At 38.9% G+C, this 25,822-nt stretch overlaps 1 protein-coding gene and 1 pseudogene across 1 annotated transcript; both read right to left on the reverse strand.

Moving 5' to 3' along the window:
* On the reverse strand, window positions 1,688–2,615 carry OR5I1DP (olfactory receptor family 5 subfamily I member 1D, pseudogene; annotated as a pseudogene).
* Window positions 20,869–21,810, reverse strand: OR10AG83 (olfactory receptor family 10 subfamily AG member 83). The gene has a single exon (NM_001390314.1). The coding sequence runs from the start codon at window positions 21,808–21,810 to the stop codon at window positions 20,869–20,871; it is 942 nt and encodes a 313-aa protein (NP_001377243.1).
* Between the last annotated feature and the right edge of the window lie 4,012 nt (window positions 21,811–25,822).

Below are 25,822 nucleotides of genomic sequence, written 5' to 3' on the forward strand. Positions count from 1 at the left end.
GTATTTCTGAGATACCACAGAAGGATGTTCCATACTTTCAGTAATACTTTCACACATAAAAATAAAAGATAGGGAGGAAAACAAATACTCTGCTTGCAATTAACCTTTAGTCTACAAGATGCCACTTAGAACAAGTTTTCAAATTAATTTGGATTAGATTGGGTATAGAAGGTTCTTGACTTGTTATTGGACAGCATTTAAGAAAAGGTATTTGATTCTGTTCTGATTGCTTTCCTAGCACCCCTGCTTCACACCATCTTGTTGCACTTTATGTATTTTAATTTATTAAAGAAAAATATGTATTTAAGATCTATCTAGTGTTTAAAATGATTCAGGCATGATTGTCAGCATTTAGTCAAACATGCAACAGTCATTGATGTAGGTACTATACTCTCCTCATTTTACAGGTCAGACAATTGAGACAGAAAAAATAAGTAACTTGATCAAAGTGCAATTGACTAGTTGGGTACAAGAGATAGCACAGAAACCAAAGGAATATGGCTTCCTCCCTAATCCAGTAATTTTGTAAATGCAATCTTGTTAATGAGATATCCTACACATGAAAACACACACAGACACAGTCTCTGAGGTTCTTACTATATCTTTTAAGAAAACCTATTACAATCTGTTCTATCATTAACTCCCAGCTCCTAATGGTTGGAATTGACGGACTTTATTTTCTTGGACTCCAAAATCACTGCAGATGATAACTGCAGCCATGAAATTAAAAGATGCTTGCTCCATGGGAGAACAGGTATGACAAACCTAGACAGCATATTAAAAAGCAGAGACATTACTTTAGCAACAAAGGTCTGTCGAGTCAAAGCTATAGTTTTTCCAGTAGTCATGTATGGATGTGAAAGATGGACCATAAAGAAAGCTGAGCACCAAAGAATTGATGCTTTTGAACCGTCATGTTGGAGAAGACTCTTGAGAATCCCTTGGCCTGTAAGAAGATCAAACCAGTCAATAACAAAGGAATATTCATTGGAAGGACTGATGCCCAAGCTGAAGTTCCAATACTTTGGTCACCTGATATGAAGAACTGACTCACTGGAAAAGACCCCATAGCTGGAAAGACTGAAGGCAGGAGGAGAAGGAGACGACAGAGGATGAGATGGTTGGATGGCATCATCAACTCGATGGACATGAGTTTGAACAAGCTCCGGGAGTTGGTGATGGATAGGGAAGCCTGGCGTGCTGCAGTCCATGGGGTTGCAAAGAGTCAGACACCACTGAGTGACTGAACTGAATAGTTGGAAAGTTATCCAACTATTAGTTTGCAGCAATTTTGAAACTTTTAAATGTTTCCTTTATCTGGAGGCTATTAAATGTGTTTGGCTCTGTGAAAACAAGTGTTTGATAAAATGCTTGTGTGAGAAATTGTGTATGTGCTGGCAAGGTTGCTGCAGGTTCTTAGCTACAGTTTGTCCCAGGCATTGCAGGGGTAAAGAATCCGCCTGTCAGTGCAGGATAAGCAAGAGATACAGGTTCCATCCCTGGGTGAGGAAGATTCCCTGGAAGAGGAAATGGCAACCCACTCCAGTATTCTTGTCTGGATAACTCCAAGGACAAAAGAACCTGGTGGGCTATAGTCCACGGGGTCACAAAGAGCTGGACACGACTGAGCATACACACAGCTGGAGTTTGGAATCAGGGATTTAGATGAATCCTGGAACCTTATATCTCAGGAGGGATTTAGCTTTGGTTTTAAGGCCCTTTTAGCAGCGTCTTTTACGTCTTTGTTTCTCAAACTATAAATCAAGGGATTCAGCACTGGGATGATGATGGTGTAGAACACTGAGATGATTTTATCAGTGTTGGGAGAATACAGGTAGCTGGGTCATGAGTAAATGAAGAGCAGAGTTCCCTGGTAGATGGCCACATGTCAGGTGAGAAGCACGCGTAGAGAAGGTCTTCCTCCCGCTGGAAGAATGGATCTTTAAGACTGAGAGGAGAATGTAAAAGTAGGAGATGATGATGACAATGAAGCACATAATTTCCACTGAGCTGCCGTACGTGGAGAGAAGCCACTCATTAAGTGACGTGTCTGTGCAAGATAACTTAAGCAAGGGAGGGAAAAAGTGACTAATGACATTTTATCGCAGTATTTCAGAATAAATGCAAAGGATGTGTGCACCAGGGAACTCATATTGCCTCCAAAGTATGACAAGACGATCAACCATATGCAGATGCCCTGAGACATCACAGCTGTGTACAGTAAATGGTTACAGATGGCGACATAGTGGTCATACGCCATGGCAGCCAAGATAAAGGATTCGGTATCTGCGAAAGTACAGAAGAAATAGAACTGCAGGGCACAGCTGTGATAGGAAATTGACTTGTTCTGAGAGAGGAGGTTGACAAGCATATTGGCAACAATGACTGAAGAATAGCAAAGGTCTACAAACGATAGGTTACTAAGGAAAAAATACGTGGGGGTTTGAAGGTGCGGATCAACCCTAATTAACATCATCAATCCAATGTTCCCCATTAAAATCATAGAGTACAAAGTCAGAAACAGGAGAAACAGGACAATCTGCAGTTCAGGACGAGTTGGAAACCCTAACAATAAATTCTGTTACCAAGGTATAGGTTCCATCTAAAAAGTCCATATTCTGTGCTGTTTTCTTCTTATGAGAATTCTAACATCCTAAGATGCTATGTTGATACAGAAAAAGAATAGATATAGTTATAAAGTTATTTTATTGTTTCAACAAAAAAACAAGCAATCAAGTCAAGAGTCCCAGACCAAAGTGAAAGTGAAGTCTCTCAGTCGTGTCCGACTCTTTGCGACCCCGTGAACTGTAGCCCGCCAGACTCCTTTGTCCATGGGATTCTCCAGGCAAGAATACTGGAATGGGTTGCCATTTAAATCTCCTTCCAAATATAAATTATGAGAAACATATTTCAGAATTTAGTAGCTTTATCTCATGGTTGATAGTTTTATTTTATTTGTTTGATTAATAGCTAGTTCTTCCACTGGACAGACATGTGCAGATAACATCTCATATTTCTTACTTTTTTTTAATTCTCAAGTATAGACCTATAGCTAGTACAGAGGATTAAATGAATAATGAAGTAATAAATGAAATGATGATAAAAGGAAAAATATATCTGTTATTAAAAGTATGTTAACTTGAGTACATCTTGCAATGATAATTCTAGAACAATGTACTCCTTCTGTCCAGTATTTAATAGATAGTAGTGTGTTGCACTCTTGACTGTAATTAGATTGATGCAATGAGATCTACTTCAGCTATTAAAAAAAATAATAAAAGCAAAAATAATATTAGTGAAATGAAAGCAAATGTCAGTAATCATCAGCTGAGAGCATGTTTTAGACAGGGACAAGTTTAAAGCAATTCCTTAAATCCTGTCAAGATACTAAGTCAAGGAGATTAAAGTGATTAACTGCTTTTCTCTTTGGCATTCTTTATCATTCTTGGCTTCTAGTAAGCACAGCATAAATATTAGATGACTGAGTAAAGTGGGCAAAAACTTAGTATTAAGTTAACTTCTCATCTTTAAAAATCACTCTATATAGCCTCCTCACTATTTATATATGTGAGCAGACAAAAATAGCTATGTTTAATTTTTATCCTAATATAATTCAGGATAATTGAGTCTAGGAATTTTGTCAATTTCTGTTTCTGTAATCTCAGAGATTTTCTGGAAGCAAGGAGAATTTGAACATGACTTTGAAATATAAGACTTTTTATTGTAACCTTGAAAGATGACTTGGAAATCTATTAAACAAGCAAGTGAAACCTCCAATGAGCTTTGCTGCTAGTGCCACAGTTGGCTAGAACAAATGGTTGGGGTCATTCTCTCACTTATATAAAATTACTGAGACAGCTACAGGGCTAAGAACTTCATTGTTGTAATATCATCTAATCACTAAAAGTATGCTATACCATAGGCACAGAAAAGTCTAAGAGAATTAGAAGGGTTAGGATGCTGTCTTATGTTATTACCTCAAAGAGTGTGAATGAGATGCAGTACCTTGTTAAAATAGTAGTTAATTTATTCTTATTTTGCCTGTTTTCAAGGTAATCAGAGTGTTCAGAAATGATAAGACCTAAATTTAGAGTTAATAAGCATTTGGTTAGAATCTCATATTAGCCACCTGGACTGTATGACCTTGCAAAATTATGTGTGTGTGTGTGTATAATATATATATATATAGAGAGAGAATCTGCTGTACTTAATACATATACTATATGTATATTATTACATATAACATTATATATATTTAAAATTTTACTATAATAATGACAATGGTATTTCACATGGTTTCTCTGCTAGGTTAAATTAGGAAAACTATCTGTCTATACTTTTTCGCTGTCTCACTTTAGATAGACTGGCACATAATAGGTAAAGGGTGAAGATTAGTTTCAATTACTCCACTGCTCTCTACTCAGCAGTAAAGAAAGAATCCATTTGCCAAAGCAGGAGATGTGGGTTCAATCCCTGATCTGGGAAGACCTTCTAGAGAAGGAAATGGGAACCCACTCCAGTGTCCTTGCCTGGAGAATCTCATGGACAGAGAGGCCTGATGGGCTACAGTCTGTGGGGTCACAAAGAGTCAGACACGGCTTAACGACTAAACAACAACAGAAACGACCCCACTGCTCTCGCTTGTCCTTAGCTAATAATTAGAACTATGTCACCAGATTTTTTAAATAATAGTTATCATTTATATAATGATTGTGATGTGAAATGCCATATTCTAAACACTTTACATATAGTTTATTTACTTGTCACACAAAAGTACACTCACAAAGTTTCATGCAGTTGCTGTCACTGTCGTCTTTCTCTTACAGTTGAGGGAGCTAAAGCACAGAGAGCTGGAGAGCTAAGACGTGATGAAAATAGGATTGGAGCCCAGGCTCCTGCCTCTAAAACTTCAAGACAGATTGGCTGTGTAAGCTAGATTCTCATTATTGATTCCGTATGTTGCATGGGGACATTGAAGCTTAATGTTCCGAGTCACTCCGCAAGTAGTTGACAGGTATAATTCAAATTCAGATACGTGTGAAGTCAAAGTTCACGAGGACAACCATGAAGGTGGTTAGAGAATTAACAGTGCAGCCTCTGTGAGACAGGCTGTGGTGCAGACTTGCTGAAGGCAGCGCAGAATGACTCAGTTATTTCCTGAAAACACAGTCCATTACTCTTGGGGACTCACAGCGAGCATCCCTTCCAATAGACTAAGAAGGGTTTCCCTGGTGGCTCAGCCCTTAAAGAATCTGCCTACAATGCAGGAGACCTGGGTTTGATCCCTGGTCAGGAAGATTCCCTGGTGAAAGAAATGGCAACCCATTCTAGTATTCTTACCTGGGAAATCCAATGGACAGAGGAGCAGGGCGGGGCCACAGTCCATGAAGAGTTGAACACGACTTAGTAACTAAATCACCTCTACCACCACCACCACCACCACCCATGTAGAGAAACGTGAGTGAGAAGAGAAGCACAAGGGGAAAAGTCAGAGATGAGAGTGAATCTTGGATTCTTGCTTTCAATGGGAATGACCAAAAAGATTCAATCAAACTGAAGTGATTTGCTAAATTTTTCATAAATGTATAGCAAAACAATGTTAGAATAGAAAATAAATTAATTGAAACTATCATGTTTCAGTTGGCTACATGCTAGCCGATCATGTTTCAGTTTATTTGTGTTAACAAAAAAAAATTATTTAAACAAGGTAAGTGTCTTGGATCCCTGTAGAAGCTATAGAAGAATGACATGGGTAAATTTATTCGTGGGTAATATGCTAATACATATGACTTTGCAACTATTTTGACACACGTCAGAGGTCTCAGATCCATAAAAGTCTATTTTTGCATCAATAAAGCCAATCTGGTAAACACAGAAGCTACTTACCAAAGAAGGAGACATTTTCCTATTACCTAGATGAATAATTTCACCAATGGAACCAAGGACTTTATATACATTCTCAAGTCACTAGGGACCTAATAACTGAAGGTTCCAAACATGTTCATTTCCAAGAGATTCCTAGGGAATAATTAGTAGGTTATTGTGAATTATTATTTTGAAACAGCTTCATAATTATAATAGCAATTCTGTTAGTGTTAGTTTGAAGAGGCAATTTTTACTCTCAGTAATATTGTGGTTGTTTTTTTCTGACACTTGAAATCCCACTAGAGTCCTACACTCTAATACTGTAGAGGTTCTTTTAAATAGTTCATATATTTTAAAATGTAGCTCTCATTTAAAGTATTTCAAAAACCACATGGAAGTTCCTAAAAATGTTACTTGATGCCCTCAGCACTGAAATGTAATATTTTTTGTTGCACTGAAGGGTGAGACCCACAGCGGGTGCTATAGAACCTGTTATCTTAGGTGCCTTCTGAGAAGAAGAAAGGACTTTATTTTTAAAAAAGTATCTATCTACCTATCTATCTATTTTTGGCTGTGCAGGATCTTCCTTGCTGTGCATAGGCTTTCTCTAGTTGCAGAGAGTAGGGCTACTTTCTGTTGCAGACCATAGACTCTAGACCATGGGCTCTAATGTCACAGGGTCAGCAGTTGTGGTGCACAGCTTAGATGGAATGTGGCTTGTGGTTATCTTCCTGGACCAGGGATTGAACCCATGTCCTCTGTACTGGCAGGTGAACTCTTAACCGCTGGACCACCAGGAAAGTCCCAGAAGGACTTTTAAATAAGAGTCGTATGCCTGAGAGCACCAAAGGGAGGCAAAACCATCCCAATTACTAAATACAGTTTTTCATCATCAACTTGATTGTTCTTATGTGCGTTTTGTATGACGGTTTCACTAAAACAATGATGTTTCAGCTGCTCTCAGAAAAACTTTCAGAACTTTTGGTGATTACACAGTACTAGAGTACCCTTGGAGAAGGCGATGGCACCCCACTCCAGAAATCTTGCCTGGAAAATCCCATGGATGGAGGAGCCTGGTAGGCTGAAGTCCATGGGGTCGCTAAGAGTCAGACACGACTGAGCGACATCACTTTCACTTTCCACTTTCATGCATTGGAGAAGGAAATGCAACCCACTCCAGTGTTCTTGCCTGGAGAATCCCAGGGACGGGGGAGCCTGGTGGGCTGCTGTCCATGGGGTCGCACAGAGTCGGACACGACTGAAGTGAATTAGCAGCAGCAGCAGAGTACACAAACTGGGAAGTTTGCATGGCTACAAACACAGAGCTGTTTTCCCTTCACAGCATTTGCCAAATTTAAAATTGCTTGGAGTGGGGGGTTAAAGATATGTCAAAAACCTCTGAAACACAAGAATAGACAATTCTATATTGCTTTTGTGCTGAAGAGACTAAGAAAGCTCAAGTATTTATGTGAGTACCTAGTACTAGTACGAGGGGTGAACTGGAGATACAGTGCATTTGCCAAAACCAAAAGAATCAGTTTTCTACTGAACGGAGCTTATCACTCTTAACTGCATCAGAAAAATAACTGAAGCTTCATTGATTTGAGAAATCCTGTAGAACATCTTTGTAGTCTGTACGGCATGTAATAAACAAATTACTAACATGATAACAGGAAAGATTTTATGCCCATACAAGAGGGAAAATGCCAAAAGCAAATACACATTGAACCAAAATTGGAGTTGGCAAGTAAGAATTTAAAAATAATTCTAAAAACATCCTAAAGAAAATTGTCAAAAAAAAAATTTGAAAATGACAAAAGTTGGGAGGCATTCCGCAAATGATTGGAAACCTGAGAAAATAAAATAGAATTGAAAAATACATCTAAATTAGCAACTTATTGAATGGATTTATTGATACATTGAATTTTTAAAAGCAAAGAATTGGATGAAAAATGACAAGGTCAAAAGGGTTTGTATTAAGGATTTTTGGTTTGGAACTTGGCAACTAATGTGGTAAAGGAGATCATCAAGAAAATACATGCTACGTCCACTCAAATACTTACATGCTCACCATGAACCAGCCTTAAGAAAGCAGACTTTCCTAGCAAATGCTCTTTCACATTGGCACTGCTTGAGAGGAATGAACTTTAAAAGTGTTTCCCATATACTGTAGATCCTAGAATTCTTACATCTTTCAGACAATAGATGGCACCAGAGACAACTATCTAATCTAGTCACTATGCCTCTGAGTCAGTCCTGAAAAATAAACTTTCAGTGTTCTTAAAGATTTTTGTGTAATAGAGATTTCCAATTATGTTAGTACTCTGTTTCTCACTGTATATATATGGTTTTTTTTTTCAGAAATTTAAATTTTCTTTTAAGAAAGTCTCTCATTCCCTGGTAAATTGATAACACTCCTCTCTGTGCAGGAAACTGTGACTCTCAGGTTCCAGTAACCCATCATCAAACAAAAAGTCCTGATTCTTCTCATTCCTGGTGTCAACACCCAGATATTATTGTTGTTGTTTAGTCTCTAAGTCATGTCTGACTCTTTGCAACCCCGTGGACTGTAACCCACCAAGCTCCTCTTTCCATGGAATTCTCTAGGCAAGAATATCGGAGTGGGTTGCCATTTCCTCCTCCAGGGGATCTTGCTGACCCAGTGATCAAACCTGGGTCTCCTGCACTGTAGGTGGATTCTTTATCATTGAACCACTGGGGAAGCCCTGATATCCCAATAAGTTGAATTAACTTTAAGGCAGGTCAGTAAAATACAATTGAATTAAAGTTGAACTCATGTTCTAGAATAAGCATCAAACTATTTCTTATAGTCTCACATATAGGGCTTTTCATGGGAGGCTGTGAGACAAGTAGATCTCAATACCCACCAGTCAGAATTTCAAATATTTATATAGAGGTCTTGACCAGCTTCAAGCATGTATACTGTCCAGATGGTCTCAACAGCAAGTTGCTATCTCAAGACTGCTTGTGTGGTCTTTAGAAATATCTCTCACTGAAGGAATGATGGACAGAATGCACATTCTAAAGACAAGGGAGAGGGTGAGGCGCACGCAGGTCCAGTGTGCCAGTCAACCAGATGTCACCTTCTCCAGATGACCTCCTCCCATGGCCCTAAATGAATCTGCCAAATGAGTCCCTTTATGTGCATAGTCATAAGTTGCTTCAGTCGTGTCCAACTCTTTGTGACCCTCTGGACTGCAGCTCACCAGACTCCTCTGTCTATGGGACTCTCTAGGAAAGAACACTGGAGTTGATTGCCATACTCTCCCCCAGGGGATCTTCCTGACCCAGGGACTGAAACTGCATCTCCTGCAGCTCAGCAGGCAGACTCTTTACTGCTGAGCCACTGGGGAAGCCTGAATCCCTTTATACACAGTGTCATATCCATGTTTCCAGAAGGAGTTGAATGCAGTTAATATCTTGAAAAAATTGTATGAGATGGCCGAGCTACCCTATGAGTAGTCAAGTAAAGTATCTTGTGTCCCTTTAGAGGTGAAAGCAAACTTCCTCTGAAAGGCAGTTGAAATAGGCACTGGACAGAATATATTAGCTAAATCTGGCTGCAGAAGACTTGACACTTGCTAATGGGATGAAGTCAGTAATTTCATTGCTATTGCCTAGTCAAGGCTATGGTTTTTCCAGTGGTCATGTATGGATGTGAGAGTTGGACTGTGAAGAAAGCCGAAGAAGTGATGCTTTTGAACTGTGGTGTTGAAGAAGACTCTTGCGAGTCCCTTGGACTGCAAGGAGATCCAACCAGTCCATCCTAAAGGAGACTAGTCCTGGGTGTTCATTGGAAGGACTGATGCTGAGGCTGAAACTCCATTACTTTGGCCACCTCATGTGAAGAGCTGACTCATTGGAAAAGACTCTGATGCTAGGAGGGATTGGGGGCTATTTTCACCTCTGTATTCTGTTTTCCATTATTATCAATTCAAAATTAATTTTATTGTTCCTGTAAATATTTTGTAAGCCACTTAAAATTGTTTTGGGGATAAAGATAATTAATTTTAAAATGATGATCTTCCAGTGTTATTTCCAAATCATGTTTCTCTTTGATGTTATGCATATTTAGCCCTTTTACTACAAAACCAAATCAGTGAGCTGACCATTGGGTATTACGGGATACTATTTATTTTTTTAAAGTGTGTATTTCAATGCAATGTCTATAAAAGCAACAGTCATTTTTTTAATATATAATTTCTGTTTTTATTCATTTATTTATTTCAGTTTGGCCACAAGGCATGTGGGATCCTAGTTCCCAGGCTAGGGATCAAATCTGGACCCTTGCAGTGGAATCAGGGAGTCTTAACCATTGGACCACCAGGGAAGTCCCGGTAGTCATAATTTTTATTCAGATTTTCCAACTTGGACAAAAGAATCATTAAGCTGATCTTTCTGTCCAGGAACACCCAAGAGATAAGAAGTAGGTACATCTGGCACTTAGGTTTCAGCTAGGAGTTCTAACTAGAATGCTCACCCCTCACATACTTACTGCATGAAAGAAACATCAGCCACAATTCATCTCTGCGATCTTCCTAAATTACTCACATCCTTGGTAATTGCTGCTGTTCTGCTGGCCCCATTTAATCCATTCATTCTTGTGGGTTTTTTTGTTGTGTGTATGTTTGTTTATGTGAGTGTGAATATGTTGAGCTGAGGTTGCCCGTCTTCATTAAGTACTTGTCCTTTGCTGTAGCTAGATTTTAAGCTTCTTGTGATAGTCTGTACATCTTTCTATGGAGTATATAGTATATTTTCTCACAAAAGCAATTTCTTAATTTATTGAATAAATTAAAATGAGTCAACTTGATTGTTTCTTTACAATAGACCCCAAGATGTAAGCAAGGATTTCTACCCAAAATTCAGAACAACCTCCTGTACCCTCCTGTTTTATTTACTTATTTAATTCAGCGTAGACTGTAGTACTTGGATACTGATTAAAATTGCTTGTTGAAGAATCATCAGTCTTTTTAGACCAGTACAGTTCAAGTGTAGAGGGTGTGTGTGTCTAGAAATTATACTCTTTTCACCCACTCTTGTAGCAGTTGCAAATTACATCATTGTTTTCAGTATATCATACATAACTTCCATGGTATGTGCTAACTAATTTGAAAGTTCACAGAGATGAAGCCACTGCAAAGAAGAGACACGCCTATATCCATATTCTAACAGTTTTAAGTGAGGACGAGGGTCAACATTTCAGCTACAGAAGTGTAGACACACATATGGGGCAGAAGGAACAGTCCATCCAACACTTGAGCACCCCGGGGAATTCCTTTCCCTAGGAAAGGGAAAGCTAAATAGGAATCCATTTTATCAGTTACAATATTTCAGACTACTTATATATATTTATATTTTACATATAATATATATTAAGGATCAGAAGGTATTTAAACTTATTATTATAGAATTTCCCCAATGAAAATGTGATTTTAAAAAATATAAAAATGCTTTGACTGAGTCTTTAAAATGATCAGAAACAGGGGTCTGATAGGTGACATTATTAAGATATGATTTTATGTGTATAAGACTATGAAACAGTGCCTATTTTTTTTCATTACCTTATCCTGACACCTTTATCCATGTTTATTCACCTATTTAATTTAAATTAGAGTATAATACTTGGATACTGATTAAAATTGCTTGTTGAATGAGCCATCAGTCTTTTCAGTCCATTATGCATCATGCCCTACATTTGATGAGTTAACCTCTGCCTTCAGAAACTACTGTCAGTTTTTTTTTTTCTTTTATTGTATCTTCCTTTTATATAAGGTCTTCTCTCATTTTTTGGACTTCTGTCTAAATTATTCCTTTCTGTTCAAGTAGGATAGTACATTTGAATATCCCTAGGTCAAGAAGATCCCCTGGAGAAGGGAATGGCTACCCACTCCAGTATTCTTGCCTGGAGAATTCCATGAACAGAGGAGCCTGGTGGGTTACAGTTTATGGGGTCACAAAGAGTCAGACATCCCTCAGCTACTAACACTTTCATTTTTTCACACAGGGTAGTCCATTTGAAAATCATATTGAAACTCAGGTTCAAAAAATAGCCATAAGAAGTTAAAATACAGAACTTGCAATCAAAAATACAGTGTTCTTAATTTACTGAAATATTTTTTTATTCTTAACTTTGCTTTTCTTTGTCAAATAGACCAAGATTTTATGAATCTTAAGTGGAATTATCAATGTAAAATCATATTTAAAGTAAGAAATATTAAAGCTATTCAAATCCTACCCAAGTTACACTTATTTTATAAACTCAATCTCATCAAAATTTTTCTTCTCAAATCTTGCAATGTCACTGCTGGTTTCCAACTTCCGGAAACCTTTAGATAGCACGACTACTACACTCAGAAAGAAGAGCCACTAAATTGTTCAGGTTATGTAGCCACATTTGTTTTTATCCAAATAACTCATGTTTGCTTTTCCAGTCTTTCCACTATGTGAGGATGATAATAAGCATGTACATTGCTGCTGCTGCTGCTAAGTCGCTTCAGTCATGTCCGACTCTGTGCGACCCCACAGACGGCAGTCCACCAGGCTCCCCCGTCCCTGGGATTCTCCAGGCAAGAACACTGGAGTGGGTTGCCATTTCCTTCTCCAATGCATGAAAGTGAAAAGTGAAAGTGAAGTCGCTGAGTCTTGTCCAACTCTTAGCGACCCCATGGACTGCGGCCCACCAGGCTCCTCCGTCCATGGGATTTAAAATGTACATGCTGCTATTGAAAGCAAGCTTGTAAAATCAAATTGAAGATAGGAAATAGAAGTCTAAAATTGGTGACTCCAGAAGTCTAATTCCTTGTCTGCTGCAATCCATGGGGTCACAAAGCATCAGAACTGAATTCCTTATTTGAATCTTCTAAAGATTAAAATGAACACATACCAAAATCTCTTTCATATGGTCAGATTCAGTTACCATAAAAGTTATTTTTAACAAACAGGATTTGATGTAAATAGGGTGAAAAATCCTTTTAATAAAGTTCATTTGCTATCTTATTCCTTAGTTATATACAATTAATTTTAATGAGATATTGCCAGATTTAATACATGCAAACTTCTTAAATACATACAAACACATAGCAATCACTTAATAAAAGTTAGCATTTACATTATTATGATAGTGATGCAGAAGTTGGTAAACTTTAGTATACTGGCCCACTATATTATAAAGTACTTTTGTAATTTTTTATTTGATAATATAATGATGTGGGTCAGAAAAGTAAAAAGGCTATCTGAATCAGGGTTTTGAAATTAAACAACAATAACAACAAAAGTCTCCTTGCTAAATTTTCTGAAATGAGTGTTTTTTGCCTGATGTTACATATAAACAGGTACATTTAAAACTAAATTCGACATTGGACCAAAATGAGGCATGCTCACCTGTTTAGATTGAAGTTAAATATGATGCTTAGCTTTATTAATTGAGTTATTGAGTTAAAAGCTGATAGAAACTGTGAAAGGTGTGTGTGTGTGTGTGTGTGTGTGTGTGTGTGTGTGTGTGTTTTGGCAGTTAGGTAATTCGTGATACCAAGAATTTGATACCAGACTTAACCGCCCTCTAAAATATCTTCTATCTTCATAACAAATAGGGCTCTTTAAATAGGAATTATTCTTACCCTTGGCATCAGCCTCTTCCCCAGGTCACTTTCTAATTGAGCTAAACCTTTCTGCCTGCCGCTCAAGAAATTTGGTGCAACAAGCAAAACCAAACCTGTCTACACCACGTGTTCTCTACATTCTCTATATCTCTTGCTGATTTTTGTAATTACTAAGAAATACAAGCATTGTAAAACAATAATTCAAGATGATATATTATTTTTATAAAATAAAGATGGTCTAAGAAGATGTAGATATACACTGTCTTACAGGGAATTTTGTTTTTCTGACATTAAGTGTTCTGCAGTAAGAAATCCAGGACTGTCAGGGCAGCTGTGTCATCTTCAATACAGATCTCCCATCTCTACGTCCACATGAGCCAGATAGTCCTCACCACCTCTCAGACTACAGGGGGATACAGAAAAACGCTCACTTACTCCTTTTCAGATGTACAAACTGGAAACAGAATACGGAATTTCCAGGCATGACCCCTCATATCAACATTAGTTACAATATCAGGCTAAACTGGAAGAGAGGACGGAAATATTTCTAGCTGTGCTGCTGTGTGTCCAGCCAAGACTCCCATTTCTATCAACTGCCCTCAGCTGTCACAAACTAAAGCTCCAAGAAGTTACTGTACTGTCTCCCCAGCCAAGCATGCCCTTAAGTTAATTGTGGCAACTTTTGGTACAGTGATTATAAAGTAATAGAACTGTATTTTCTGTAGCACACCCTACAAACACACATAGACACCAACTCACAAAATGCAATGGAGAAGAATATTAGATTTAACTAAGGCAATGGCACCCCACTCCAGTACTCTTGCCTGGAAAATCCCATGGTCAGAGGAGCCTGGAAGGCTGCAGTCCATGGGGTGGCTGAGGGTCGGACACGACTGAGTGACTTCACTTTCACTTTTCACTTTCATGCATTGGAGAAGGAAATGGCAATCCACTCCAGTGTGCTTGCCTGGAGAATCCTAGGGACGGGGGAGCCTGGTGGGCTGCCATCTATGGGGTCGCACAGAGTTGGACACTACTGAAGCAACTTAGCAGCAGCAGCAGCATACGGAGTAGGAATAGATTTATACTCTTATGAAGATTAATAATTAGAGATAATTTAGAAATTTGATGCCCTGCATTGAAAGCTATTCAAAAGTTACATATATACAAACCAATTTTGAATTATATCATTTTGTAATTTGTTTTATTTAACTCTAACAATTGAAATACATGTTTAGCATAATCTCATTTTTGTTTTCATTTGCATTTTATAATGACTAATGACAGTGACTATCCTTTATGTGATCATTTGACTTCTGCTTATCTCCTTTAGTAAAGTATCTATTTAAGAGTTTCTATATTTAGTGAACATTTAGATTACTTCCATGTCCTGGCTGTTGTAAATAGTGCTGCAGTGAACACTGGGGTCCATGTGCCTTTTCGAATTGTGGTTTTCTCAGGGTATATGCCCTGGAGAAGGCAATGGCACCCCACTCCAGTACTCTTGCCTGGAAATCCCATGGACGGAGGAGCCTGGTGGGCTACAGTCCATGGGGTCGCTGAGTTGGGCACGACTGAGTGACTTCACTTTCACTTTTCACTTTCATGCATTGGAGAAGGAAATGGCAACCCACTCCAGTGTTCTTGCCTGGAGAATCCCAGGGACGGAGGAGCCTAGTGGGCTGCCGTCTATGGGGTCGCACAGAGTCGGACACGACTGAAGCAACTTAGCAGCAGCAGCAGCAGCAGCAGCAGGGTATATGCCCAGTAGTGGAATTCTTGAGTCAATGGCAGTTCTACTTTTTTAGTTTCTTAAGGAACCTCCATACTGGTCTGCACAGTAGCTGTATTAATTTAAATTCCCACCAACAGTGCAAGAGGGTTCCCTTTTATCCATACCTTCTCTAGCGTTTCTTGTTTGTAGATTTTTGATGATGGCCAGAGAGCTAGTGGACCCTGCTGTAAAGCACAGGGAGCTCAACTCAGTGCTCTGCGGTGACCTAGATGATGGGATGTCAGGGGTCGGAGGGAGGGGATGTATGCAAACATACAGCTAACTCGCCTCACTATACAGCAGAAACTAGCACAGTACTGAATAGCAGTGATACTCCAATGAAGGAGAAAAGAAAAACCTTGTACGTTGATGTTAGATTGCTTCTTTTCTTCCTGTTGCTTTTGAGACTTCTTTGCATAATCTTTCTATATATTTCTTATTTGAAATGTGTGACTTTCAAATATTTTCCCTTTTAGCTTGTGTTTTCTATTTGGGCTTCCCTGAGAGCTCATTTGGTAAAGAATCTGCCTGCAATGCAGGAGACCTCGTTTGATGCCTGCGTTGGGAAGATTCGCGGGAGAAGGGATAGGCTACCCACTCCAATATTCTTGGGCTTCCCTTGTGACTCAGCTGGTAAAGAATCTCCCTGAAATGAGGGAGACCTGGGTTCGATCCCTGGGTTGGGAAGATCCTCTGGAGAAGGGCAAGGCCACCCACTCCGGTATTCTGGCCTGGAGAATTCCATGGACTGTAGAGTCCACGGGGTCACAAAGAGTCAGACACAACTGAGTGACTTTCACCTTCATTTTATATTTGTGAAGACAATTAGGACAACTGACTCCTCCTTTAGAGACCTTTCAAAAACATTTTGCTGACTTTATCTTAATGATAAAATTTTAGATGTAGGAGTTTATTAGGACTCTATGAATATTCAAAACAAAAATAGATTGAAAATAAGTACAGATCAGTGCAGATACAGGTATTATTAACAATGTCTCTTGAAATCATTTTTATCTTTGGGCTACTATTTCAAGTAATGATGAAGGGGTCCTACTTGTCATGAACCAAGTTATAAGAAAAGTTCAAGGCCTGCAGGTTGAACAATGCTTTTACATGTCAGAATTATGCAACAACAAAATTGATTATAAAATGAAATATTATTTAAAATGTAAGAGATTTGTCTAAAAACTGCTTTCAGATAATCAAATTCCTAGCTGTGGAATATCATAATTATGAAAGTCACACTTACAGAAGCATGCAATTCTTTTCTGTGAAATAGCAAGAGATCATTCCAGGGCCTTTCTTACTATTCTTCCCATTGACATTGTGGATATATTAAATTCTTGCAAAATGCTTATGAAATGTGTCTATATTCACAGCTATCTACATCCACAGAAGTTCAGAAATCGGATGAAGTTGGGTTGAACGCATGCACAGAAAAGAAACACACACTTCCCTTGGAACACCCAAAATGTCAGTCATAACACACACATTAAAAGTATTAAAAACTGCTATTATTCAGCTGCTAAAAAGAATGAAGTGATGTAATTTGCAGCAACGTGGATGGACTTAGAGACTGTCATACTGAGTGAAGTCAGACATACAGAAATAACACATATCATTTACATGCAGAAATTAAAAAACAATGTGATGAACACACTGCTGTACTTAAAATGGATGTTGAATGAAGACCTACCTACTGCACAGTGAGTGCTGCTCAACATTATGTAACAATTTAAAAGGGGAGAGAGTTTGAAACAGAAAAGGTACATGTATATGTATAATTGAATCACTTGCTTTACACATGACATTTGGTGAATTTAGGGAACAGCACTATTTCCATGACGTTGTGATTCCTGCTTTCCTAAATTTCAGAAACAAAACTGCTATCATCATCATTATCATCACTATTATAACCCTCATTCTAGATTACATTATGGACTATATATAAAAGTATATAAACATACTAAACATTTAATTAGAAGGTATATATGCATATCAGATCAGATCAGTCGCTCAGTCGTGTCTGACTCTTTGCGACCCCATGAATCGCAGCACGCCAGGCCTCCCTGTCCATCACCAACTCCTGGAGTTCACTCAGACTCATGTCCATCAAGTCAGTGATGCCATCCAGCCATCTCATCCTCTGTCGTCCCCTTCTCCTCTTGCCCCCAATCCCTCCCAGCAGCAGGGTCTTTTCCAATGACTCAACACTTCGCATGAGGTGGCCAAAGTACTGGAGTTTCAGCTTTAGCATCATTCCTTCCAAAGAAATCCCAGGGCTGATCTCCTTCAGAATGGACTGGTTGGATCTCCTTGCAGTCCAAGGGACTCTCAAGAGTCTTCTCCAACACCACAGTTCAAAAGCATCAATTCTTCGGTGCTCAGCCTTCTTTGCAGTCCAACTCTCACATCCATACATGACCACAGGAAAAACCATAGCCTTGACTAGACAGACTTTGTTGGCAAAGTAATGTCTCTGCTTTTGAATATGCTATCTAGGTTGGTCATAACTTTCCTTCCAAGGAGTAAGTGTCTTTTAATTTCATGGCTGCAGTCACCATCTGCAGTGATTTTGGAGCCCCAAAAATAAAGTCTGACACTGTTTCCACTGTTTCCTCATCTATTTCCCATGAAGTGATGGGACCGGATGCCATGATCTTCGTTTTCTGAATGTTGAGCTTTAAGCCAACTTTTTCACTCTCCTCTTTCACTTTCATCAAGAGGCTTTTTAGTTCCTCTTCACTTTCTGCCATAAGGGTGGTGTCATCTGCATACCTGAGGTTATTGATATTTCTCCCAGCAATCTTGATTCCAGCTTGTGTTTCTTCCAGTCCAGCATTTCTCATGATGTACTCTACATATAAGTTAAATAAACAGGGTGACAATACACAGCCTTGATGTACTCCTTTTCCTATTTGGAACCAGTCTGTTGTTCCATGTCCAGTTCTAACTGTTGCTTCCTGACCTGCGTACAGATTTCTCAAGAGACAGATCAGGTGGTCTGGTATTCCCATCTCTTTCAGAATTTTCCACAGTTTATTGTGATCCACACAGTCAAAGGCTTTGGCATAGTCAATAAAGCAGAAATAGATGCTTTTCTGAAACTCTCTTGCTTTTTCCATGATCCAGCGGATGTTGGCAATTTGATCTCTGGTTCCTCTGCCTTTTCTAAAACCAGCTTGAACATCAGGAAGTTCACGGTTCACATATTGCTGAAGCCTGGCCTGGAGAATTTTGAGCATTACTTTTCTAGCATATGAGATGAGTGCAATTGTGCGGTAGTTTGAGCATTCTTTGGCATTGCCTTTACTTGGGATTGGAATGAAAACTGACCTTTTCCAGTCCTGTGACCACTGCTGAGTTTTCCAAATTTGCTGGCATATTGAGTGCAGCACTTTCACAGCATCATCTTTCAGGATTTAGAATAGCTCAACTGGAATTCTATCACCTCCACTAGCTTTGTTTGTAGTGATGCTTTCTAAGGCCCACTTGACTTCACATTTCAGGATATCTGGCTCTAGGTCAGTGATCACACCATCGTAATTATCTGGGTCGTGAAGGTCTTTTTTGTACAGTTCTTCTGTGTATTCTTGCCATCTCTTCTTAATATCTTCTGCTTCTGTTAGGTCCATACCATTTCTGTCCTTTATCGAGCCTATCTTTGCATGAAATATTCCTTTGGTATCTCCGATTTTCTTGAAGAGATCTCTAGTCTTTCCCATTCTGTTGTTTTCCTCTATTTCTTTGCATTGATCGCTGAAGAAGGCTTTCTTATCTCTTCTTGCTATTCTTTGGAACTCTGTGTTCAGATGTATATCTTATATAGACACTATGAATAAAATGCATAAATAACTAAACCTCGTACTGCCTAGATATTAAAGGAAGCAAATAGACTGAGACGTGAACTATAACTAGCTTCACCACGGGAGCTAACATTGCCTTAACACACGTGGACAATTATAACTAAAACAACAGAAGAGCATACTGTCCAAAGCACTGCCAGCAGACGTAATCTCTAAATGAGTTGCTGAGTGTGTGTGTGTGTGTGTGTGTGTGTGTGTGTGTGTGTGCGCGTGCACGCGCGCTCAGTCGCTCGTTCGTATTTGACTCTTTGGGACCGCCTGGACTGTAGCCCACCTGGCTCCTCTGTTCATGGAATTTCACAGGCAAGTAGACTGGAGTGAGTTGCCGTTTCCTGTTCCAGGGGATCTTCCTGATCCAGGGATCAAACTAGTGTCTCTTGCATCTCCTGCATTGGCGGCAGATTCTTTACCACCGTGCCTTCTGAATGGAACTGGGAGGATACCTGTTAATGATTCTATTGACAGATGCTCATTTTCCTTGTGAATATCAGTTCAAAGGTTTAAAAATTATATCACTTATAGAAGGTTAAAACTATGGAGGATTAGGCAAGGCACACTAATGTAAATGCAATTGTGGAAACTTTGTGCAATTCTGAAAAGAACTTCTAACATTTTCTTTACATTAAAAATGCATATATTTTATTTTTAAAATATGAATTAGCATTGGGATAGTTTGGAAGGCAGTGATGAAATAATTCAAAGCAGATTATTTTGGGGTCAAAACTTCTACATAGAATATAGAAATACGTACGAAGTAAAAGTGTTGAGACAAACAGGGAGATTTTTCTATAACATGCAGTTAGGAAAAGTACTCAGTACACAAAAGATTTTCTTTTGCTATGATTGAAGTAATTCCTCATGAGGGTACAGTGGGCTAAATAAACACACTCCTAGTGTTTATTGATTCTTTGAAGTTTCTAGACTTTGCCAGGAGTCTGACATAGGGCAGGGTAATATGCATTTGTTCATTCAGTTGTTCAATTCCTCCTTCAAATAGTCATTACTTAACTGCTACTGGTCAATTTCCATGCAGTTGAACCAAAAAATGCCAACAATAGAAGTGGAAAAATAGAAGCTGTGATTTAGGTAAGGAATCTTGCATGTTATAAGGTATATTTAAGCCAAAAGTCTTAAGAGCTTGAATTCTGTTTTTTCATAAAGTCTGTCATGAACATTGTTCGTTATTCACAATACAGGATTATTTAAGTATGAAATATTGAAGACAATTTGACTAATTATCCCACCAGGCACCTGTGTCTGTGGGGATTCTCCAGGCAAGAATACTGGAGTGGGTAGCCATTCTCCCCTCCAGGGGATCTTCCCAACCCAGAGATCAAACCCAGGTTTCCCCCATTGCAGGCAGATTCTTTACCAGCTGAGCCACCAGGGAAGCCCAATAAATATTTAAGCACAGTCAACTGTGGGTTATTTTAAAGTATCTAAAAGTATCTTATAAGCTAGAAATAGTTAAGTTTTTAAGGGGAAAATACAGATATTTAAAATCTTTCTCTGATAACTGTGTGACAAACACCTAAAACATTTATAAATATACTCATCACACTATATTTATGTTTTCAGTCACACAGTGGAGTCCAATTCTTTGTGACCCCATGGACTGCAGCAAGCCAGGCCTCCCTGTCCATCACCAACTCCCAGAGTCTGCTCAAAATCATGTCCATTGAGACGGTGATGCCATCCAACCATCCCGTCTTCTGTCATCCCATCTGCTCCTGCCTTCAATCTATACTTTAAGTAACAACTTTCTCAATGCTTCAATCACACCCTTGTTCTGAAGGCTGTCTATCATGGGATTGAACGTCGGAGTCACTACAGTATAGAACAGCGAGAGGAGTCTGTCAGTTCCTGCAGAATGACTGGATTTGGGCCTTAAGTAGGTAATGGTAGCAGATCCAAAGAATAAAAGCACAACCAACAGGTGAGAAGAATACGTGGAGAAGGCTTTGGCTCTTCTGGCTGTTGGCAACCTCAAAATAGTGCAGACGATTTTACTGTAAGAGGCAAGTATTAATATAAAAGGCACTGCAGCAACCAGCAGAACTGCTACACAGACTGACGGCGCATGTGCAAAAGTGTCTCCGCAGGCCAGCTTCAGAATGGGGGGAATGTCACAGAAGAAGTGGTTAGTCTCGTTCAAATGACAGAAATGCAGAGAGAAGATCCAGCGTGTTTGCCCTGTCTGCACTGGGATTCCACTGACCCAGGAGCCCACAGCCAGCTGGAGGCACACCTTTGGGGTCATGACCAGGGGACAGTGCAGAGGGCCACAGATGGCCACGCAGCGGTCATAGGCCATCACCGCCAGGAGGAAGCACTCAGTGGCTCCGAGGATAAGGAAGAAGCACATTTGGGCAGCACAGTCCAGCACAGAAATGCTTCTGTCCTGAGTCCAAAGGTTCACCAGAATCCTAGGGAGAGTGACAGACACGGAACAGATTTCCAAGGAGGAAAAGTTTGCCAGGAAGAAATACATGGGTTTCTGCAGAGTTGGGTCAAGCCTAGTTAGTATTATTATGAGACTATTTCCAGTTAAGATAATGATGTAAATGATGGAGAACACCCCAAATAATAGCCCTTGAAGGTTTGGAAGGTCAGAAAACCCCAGGAGAACAAGCTGTATCACTGTGGATACGTTGTCTTCTGCTTCCCTCTCTTCATATCTCATCTGTGGGAATGATCCAATCAGAAATACCATTACTTCACTTTTTGACTTTTGTTTCCTTATGTATAAACAGGATGCTATGTCCTCTTATTTTCCCAGTTCCCTATAAAAACAAAACCTATTACTGATAAGACCTGTGGAAATGTAGTGAAATATATTTTTCATTAATATTAAATATATTTTTAAGAAAATAAATCTCTTCAGTCTCTTTTATCTATCATGGGCTAACATATATTTTTTATATCAAAGCTCATGTGTTTATAATGTAAGTATGTGTCTTCGATTAAACAATAAAAAATGTAAAATATGAATTTGTATTCAGTTCTATCAGTCATTTCCCTATTCTGGCTGCTCTGTTTTGCTCCTCACCTCTCAATTCTGTTTTTAATCATTATCAATGTGAAAGTAATTTGGTTGCACAATTAAACTATTTGTAAGCCATCTGAAAGAGATGGGAATACCAAACCACCTGACCTGCCTCTTGAGAAACCTATAGGCAGGTCAGGAAGCAACAGTTAGAACTGGACATGGAACAACAGACTGGTTCCAAATAGGAAAAGGAGTACGTCAAGGCTGTATATTGTCACCCTGCTTATTTAACTTCTATGCAGAGCATCATGAGAAATGCTGGGCTGGAAGAAACACAAGCTGGAATCAAGATTGCTGGGAGAAATATCAATAACCTCAGATATACCACCCTTATGGCAGAAAGCGAAGAGGAACTAAAAAGCCTCTTGATGAAAGTGAAAGAAGAGAGTGAAAAAGTTGGCTTAAAGCTCAACATTCAGAAAACAAAGATCATGGCATCTGGTCCCATCACTTCATGGGAAATAGATGAGGAAACAGCAGAAACAGTGTCAGACTTTATTTTGGGGGGCTCCAAAATCACTGCAGATGGTGATTGCAGCCATGAAATTAAAAGATGCTTACTCTGTGGAAGGAAAGTTATGATCAACCTGGATAGCATATTGAAAAACAGAGATATTACTTTGCCAACAAATGTCCATCTAGTCAAAGCTACGGTTTTTCCAGTGGTCGTGTATGGATGTGAGAGTTGGACTATGAAGAAAGCTGAGTGACGAAGAAGTGATGCTTTTGAACCGTGGTGTTAGAAAAGACTCTTGAGAGTCCCTTGGACTGCAAGGAGGTCCAACCAGTCTATCCTAAAGGAGATCAGTCCTGGGTATTCATTGGAAGGACTAATGCTAAAGCTGAAACTCCAATACTTTGGCCACCTCATGCAAAGAGTTGACTCATTGGAAAAGACGCTGATGCCGGGAGGGATTGGGGGCAGGAGAAGAAGGGGACATACAGAGGATGAGATGGCTGGATGGCATCACCGACTTGATGGACATGAGTTTGAGTGAACCCTGGGAGTTGGTGATGGACAGGGAGGCCTGGCGTGCTGCTATTCATGGGGTCACAAAGAGTCGGACATGACTGAGTGACTGAACCGAACTGAAGCCATCTAAAAAATTTTTAGGGGTAACTACAGTTAATCTTTTAAATTTCTTTATTTTTTAATTGAATTATAATAGCTTTACAGAATTTTGTTGTTTTCTGCCAAACATTGACATGTAGTTAATTTTGAAATTGATAGTTTACCTGCTGCTCTTTACTTTGGAAATTTGCATATTTAGGCCATTTTATCTGAAAACAAAATTGACATGTTGACCAATAAGTATTATGGGATGATAAATATTATGTAATAACGTTTAAAATGAGGCATTTCAATGTAGGGTCTATAAATACAGCAGTCATAATTTATATTCAGATTTTTCAGTCAGAAGAAAAGGAATTCATCTTCCTTTCCAGGAACTCTAGAGTTAAGAGGCATGTTCGTCTATCACTTCTGTTCAAGCAAGTAATTCTAACAAGAATGTGCACCCCTCACATACTTATTTTAAGAGACATCAGCCCAACTCACCTCTGAAACCTTCCTAAATTACCCCCTTCCTCTATAATTGCTATTGTTCTGCCAACCATTTAATACATTCATTCTTTCTTTTTGTTATGTGTATGTCTGTTAGTTCAGGCATGAGAATGTATTGAGCTGAGATTGCCCATCTTTATGTTATACTTTTCTTATTGCTATAATTAGATTATAAATTTATTTGGATATTCTATACACTTTTTGTACAAGGCTTAGCATATCTCTTCCATAAAACTTGATACATTAACTGCTTGAATAAATTAAAAGTGAATCAATTTGATTCTTAATTTTTTTAGAATAGTCCTCAAGGTGTAAGCAAAGGTTCCTACCCCAGATTCAGACCTTCTCTCCCCATCTCTCCTGCTAGTTTAACCATGCCTTCAGTGGGGTGTGTGTAGGAGAGGTGCTGTTATTCAGTGGCTAAGTCCGTCTCTTTGCGACCCATGAACTGCAGCACAGCAGGCTTCCCTGTCCTTCATTATCTCCCTGAATTTTCTCAAACTCATATCCATTGAGTCAGTGATACCATCCAGCCATCTCATCCTCTATCGCCCCTTTCTCCTCTTGCCCTCAATCTTTCCCAGCATCAGGGTCTTTTCCAATGAGTTGTATCTTTGCATCAGATGGCCAAAGTATTGGCGCTTCAGCTCCAGCATCAGTCCTTCCAATGAATATTCAGAGTTAATTCCTCTAGAATTGACTAGTTTGACATCCTTGCTGTCCCAGGAACTCTCAAGAGTCTGTGTTAGAAATTATACTCTTTCTACTCACTCTTTCACAGTAGCAAATAACTTCATCATTTTCAGTATGCTGTGTGTAACTTGCATACTATGTGTTAATTAATTTGAAAGCCAGTAAATCCCTGCAAAAGAAACACACCTATATCCATATTCTAAAAGGATAATAAGTGAGGACAGTAGTCAAGTTTCAGCTACAAAAATGTAGAGATACACGAGGCAAAAACAATAGTCCAAACAAGACTTGAGAATCCTGAGGAATACTGTAACTTAGAAAACAAAAGTTAAGTAGAAATTTCTTTTACCATCTACACTATTCCAGACTATATACATACTAAGGAACTGAAGGTATTTGAACCTTGCCTCATTATTATACGTCACTTCAGTCGTATTTTCCCAAAGAAAATGCTACTTTAAGAAATATAAAAATGCTATAACTGTGTGGTTAAAAATGATCAGAAACAAGTGGCTGATAGGTGATGTTACTAAGAAATGGTTTCATCTGTATAAGTCTAGACAACCATGAATATTTTTTTACTACCTCATCCTGACAGTTTAACCATGTTTTATTCACCTGTTTAATTCAATGTAGATAATAGTACTGGGACACTGATTAAAGTTGTCTTGTGGAATGAATCGCACTTTTTGTTTCAACTAGCTTGTATCATCCACCTACATTTGATAAGCTAACCACTGCTTTCAGAAACTGTCATCTGCTTTATTCTTTTTATCGTATCTGCTCTTTATGTAAGGTCTTCTCACAATTTTATTGTTCCCCTCTCTCAATTATTCCTACTGTTCAAGCAGAGTAATGCATTTGAAATGCATACAGAAATAAAATATTGCCAGAAAAAGAAAGAACAACAGAACTTGATAGCAAGACTGTAGTGAAATCTTGTTTTGCCTCAATTTTTATTTGTCAAATGGAACCACATTTTATGACTGTTAAGTGGAATTATCAGTGTAAAGCCATTATTTGCAAAGTAAGAAATATTATAATTTTTCAAATTCTATCAAATTGGACTTATCTTCAAAACTCTAAGTGTTAGTTGTTCAGTCATGTCTGACTATTTTGCCATCCCATGGACTGTAACCTGCCAGGCTCCTCTGTCCAAGGGTTTTCCAGGCAAGAATACTGGAGTGGGTTGCCCTTTGCATTCACAGGGATCTTCCTGACCCAGGGATTGAACCCGGGTCTCCTGCACTGCAGGCAGACTCTGTGCCATCTGAGTCGCTAGGGACCACACTTCTGAACTCTATCTCACCAAAAATTTCCCTCAAATTATGCCACACATGTTCTGGGTTCTGTGACTTCTAGAAACTATTGGGTTCTTCTATTATACTA

This window comes from Bos taurus, chromosome 14 (assembly GCF_002263795.3).
Source record: "Bos taurus isolate L1 Dominette 01449 registration number 42190680 breed Hereford chromosome 14, ARS-UCD2.0, whole genome shotgun sequence".
In the NCBI taxonomy this organism is placed as follows: Eukaryota; Metazoa; Chordata; class Mammalia; order Artiodactyla; family Bovidae; genus Bos; species Bos taurus.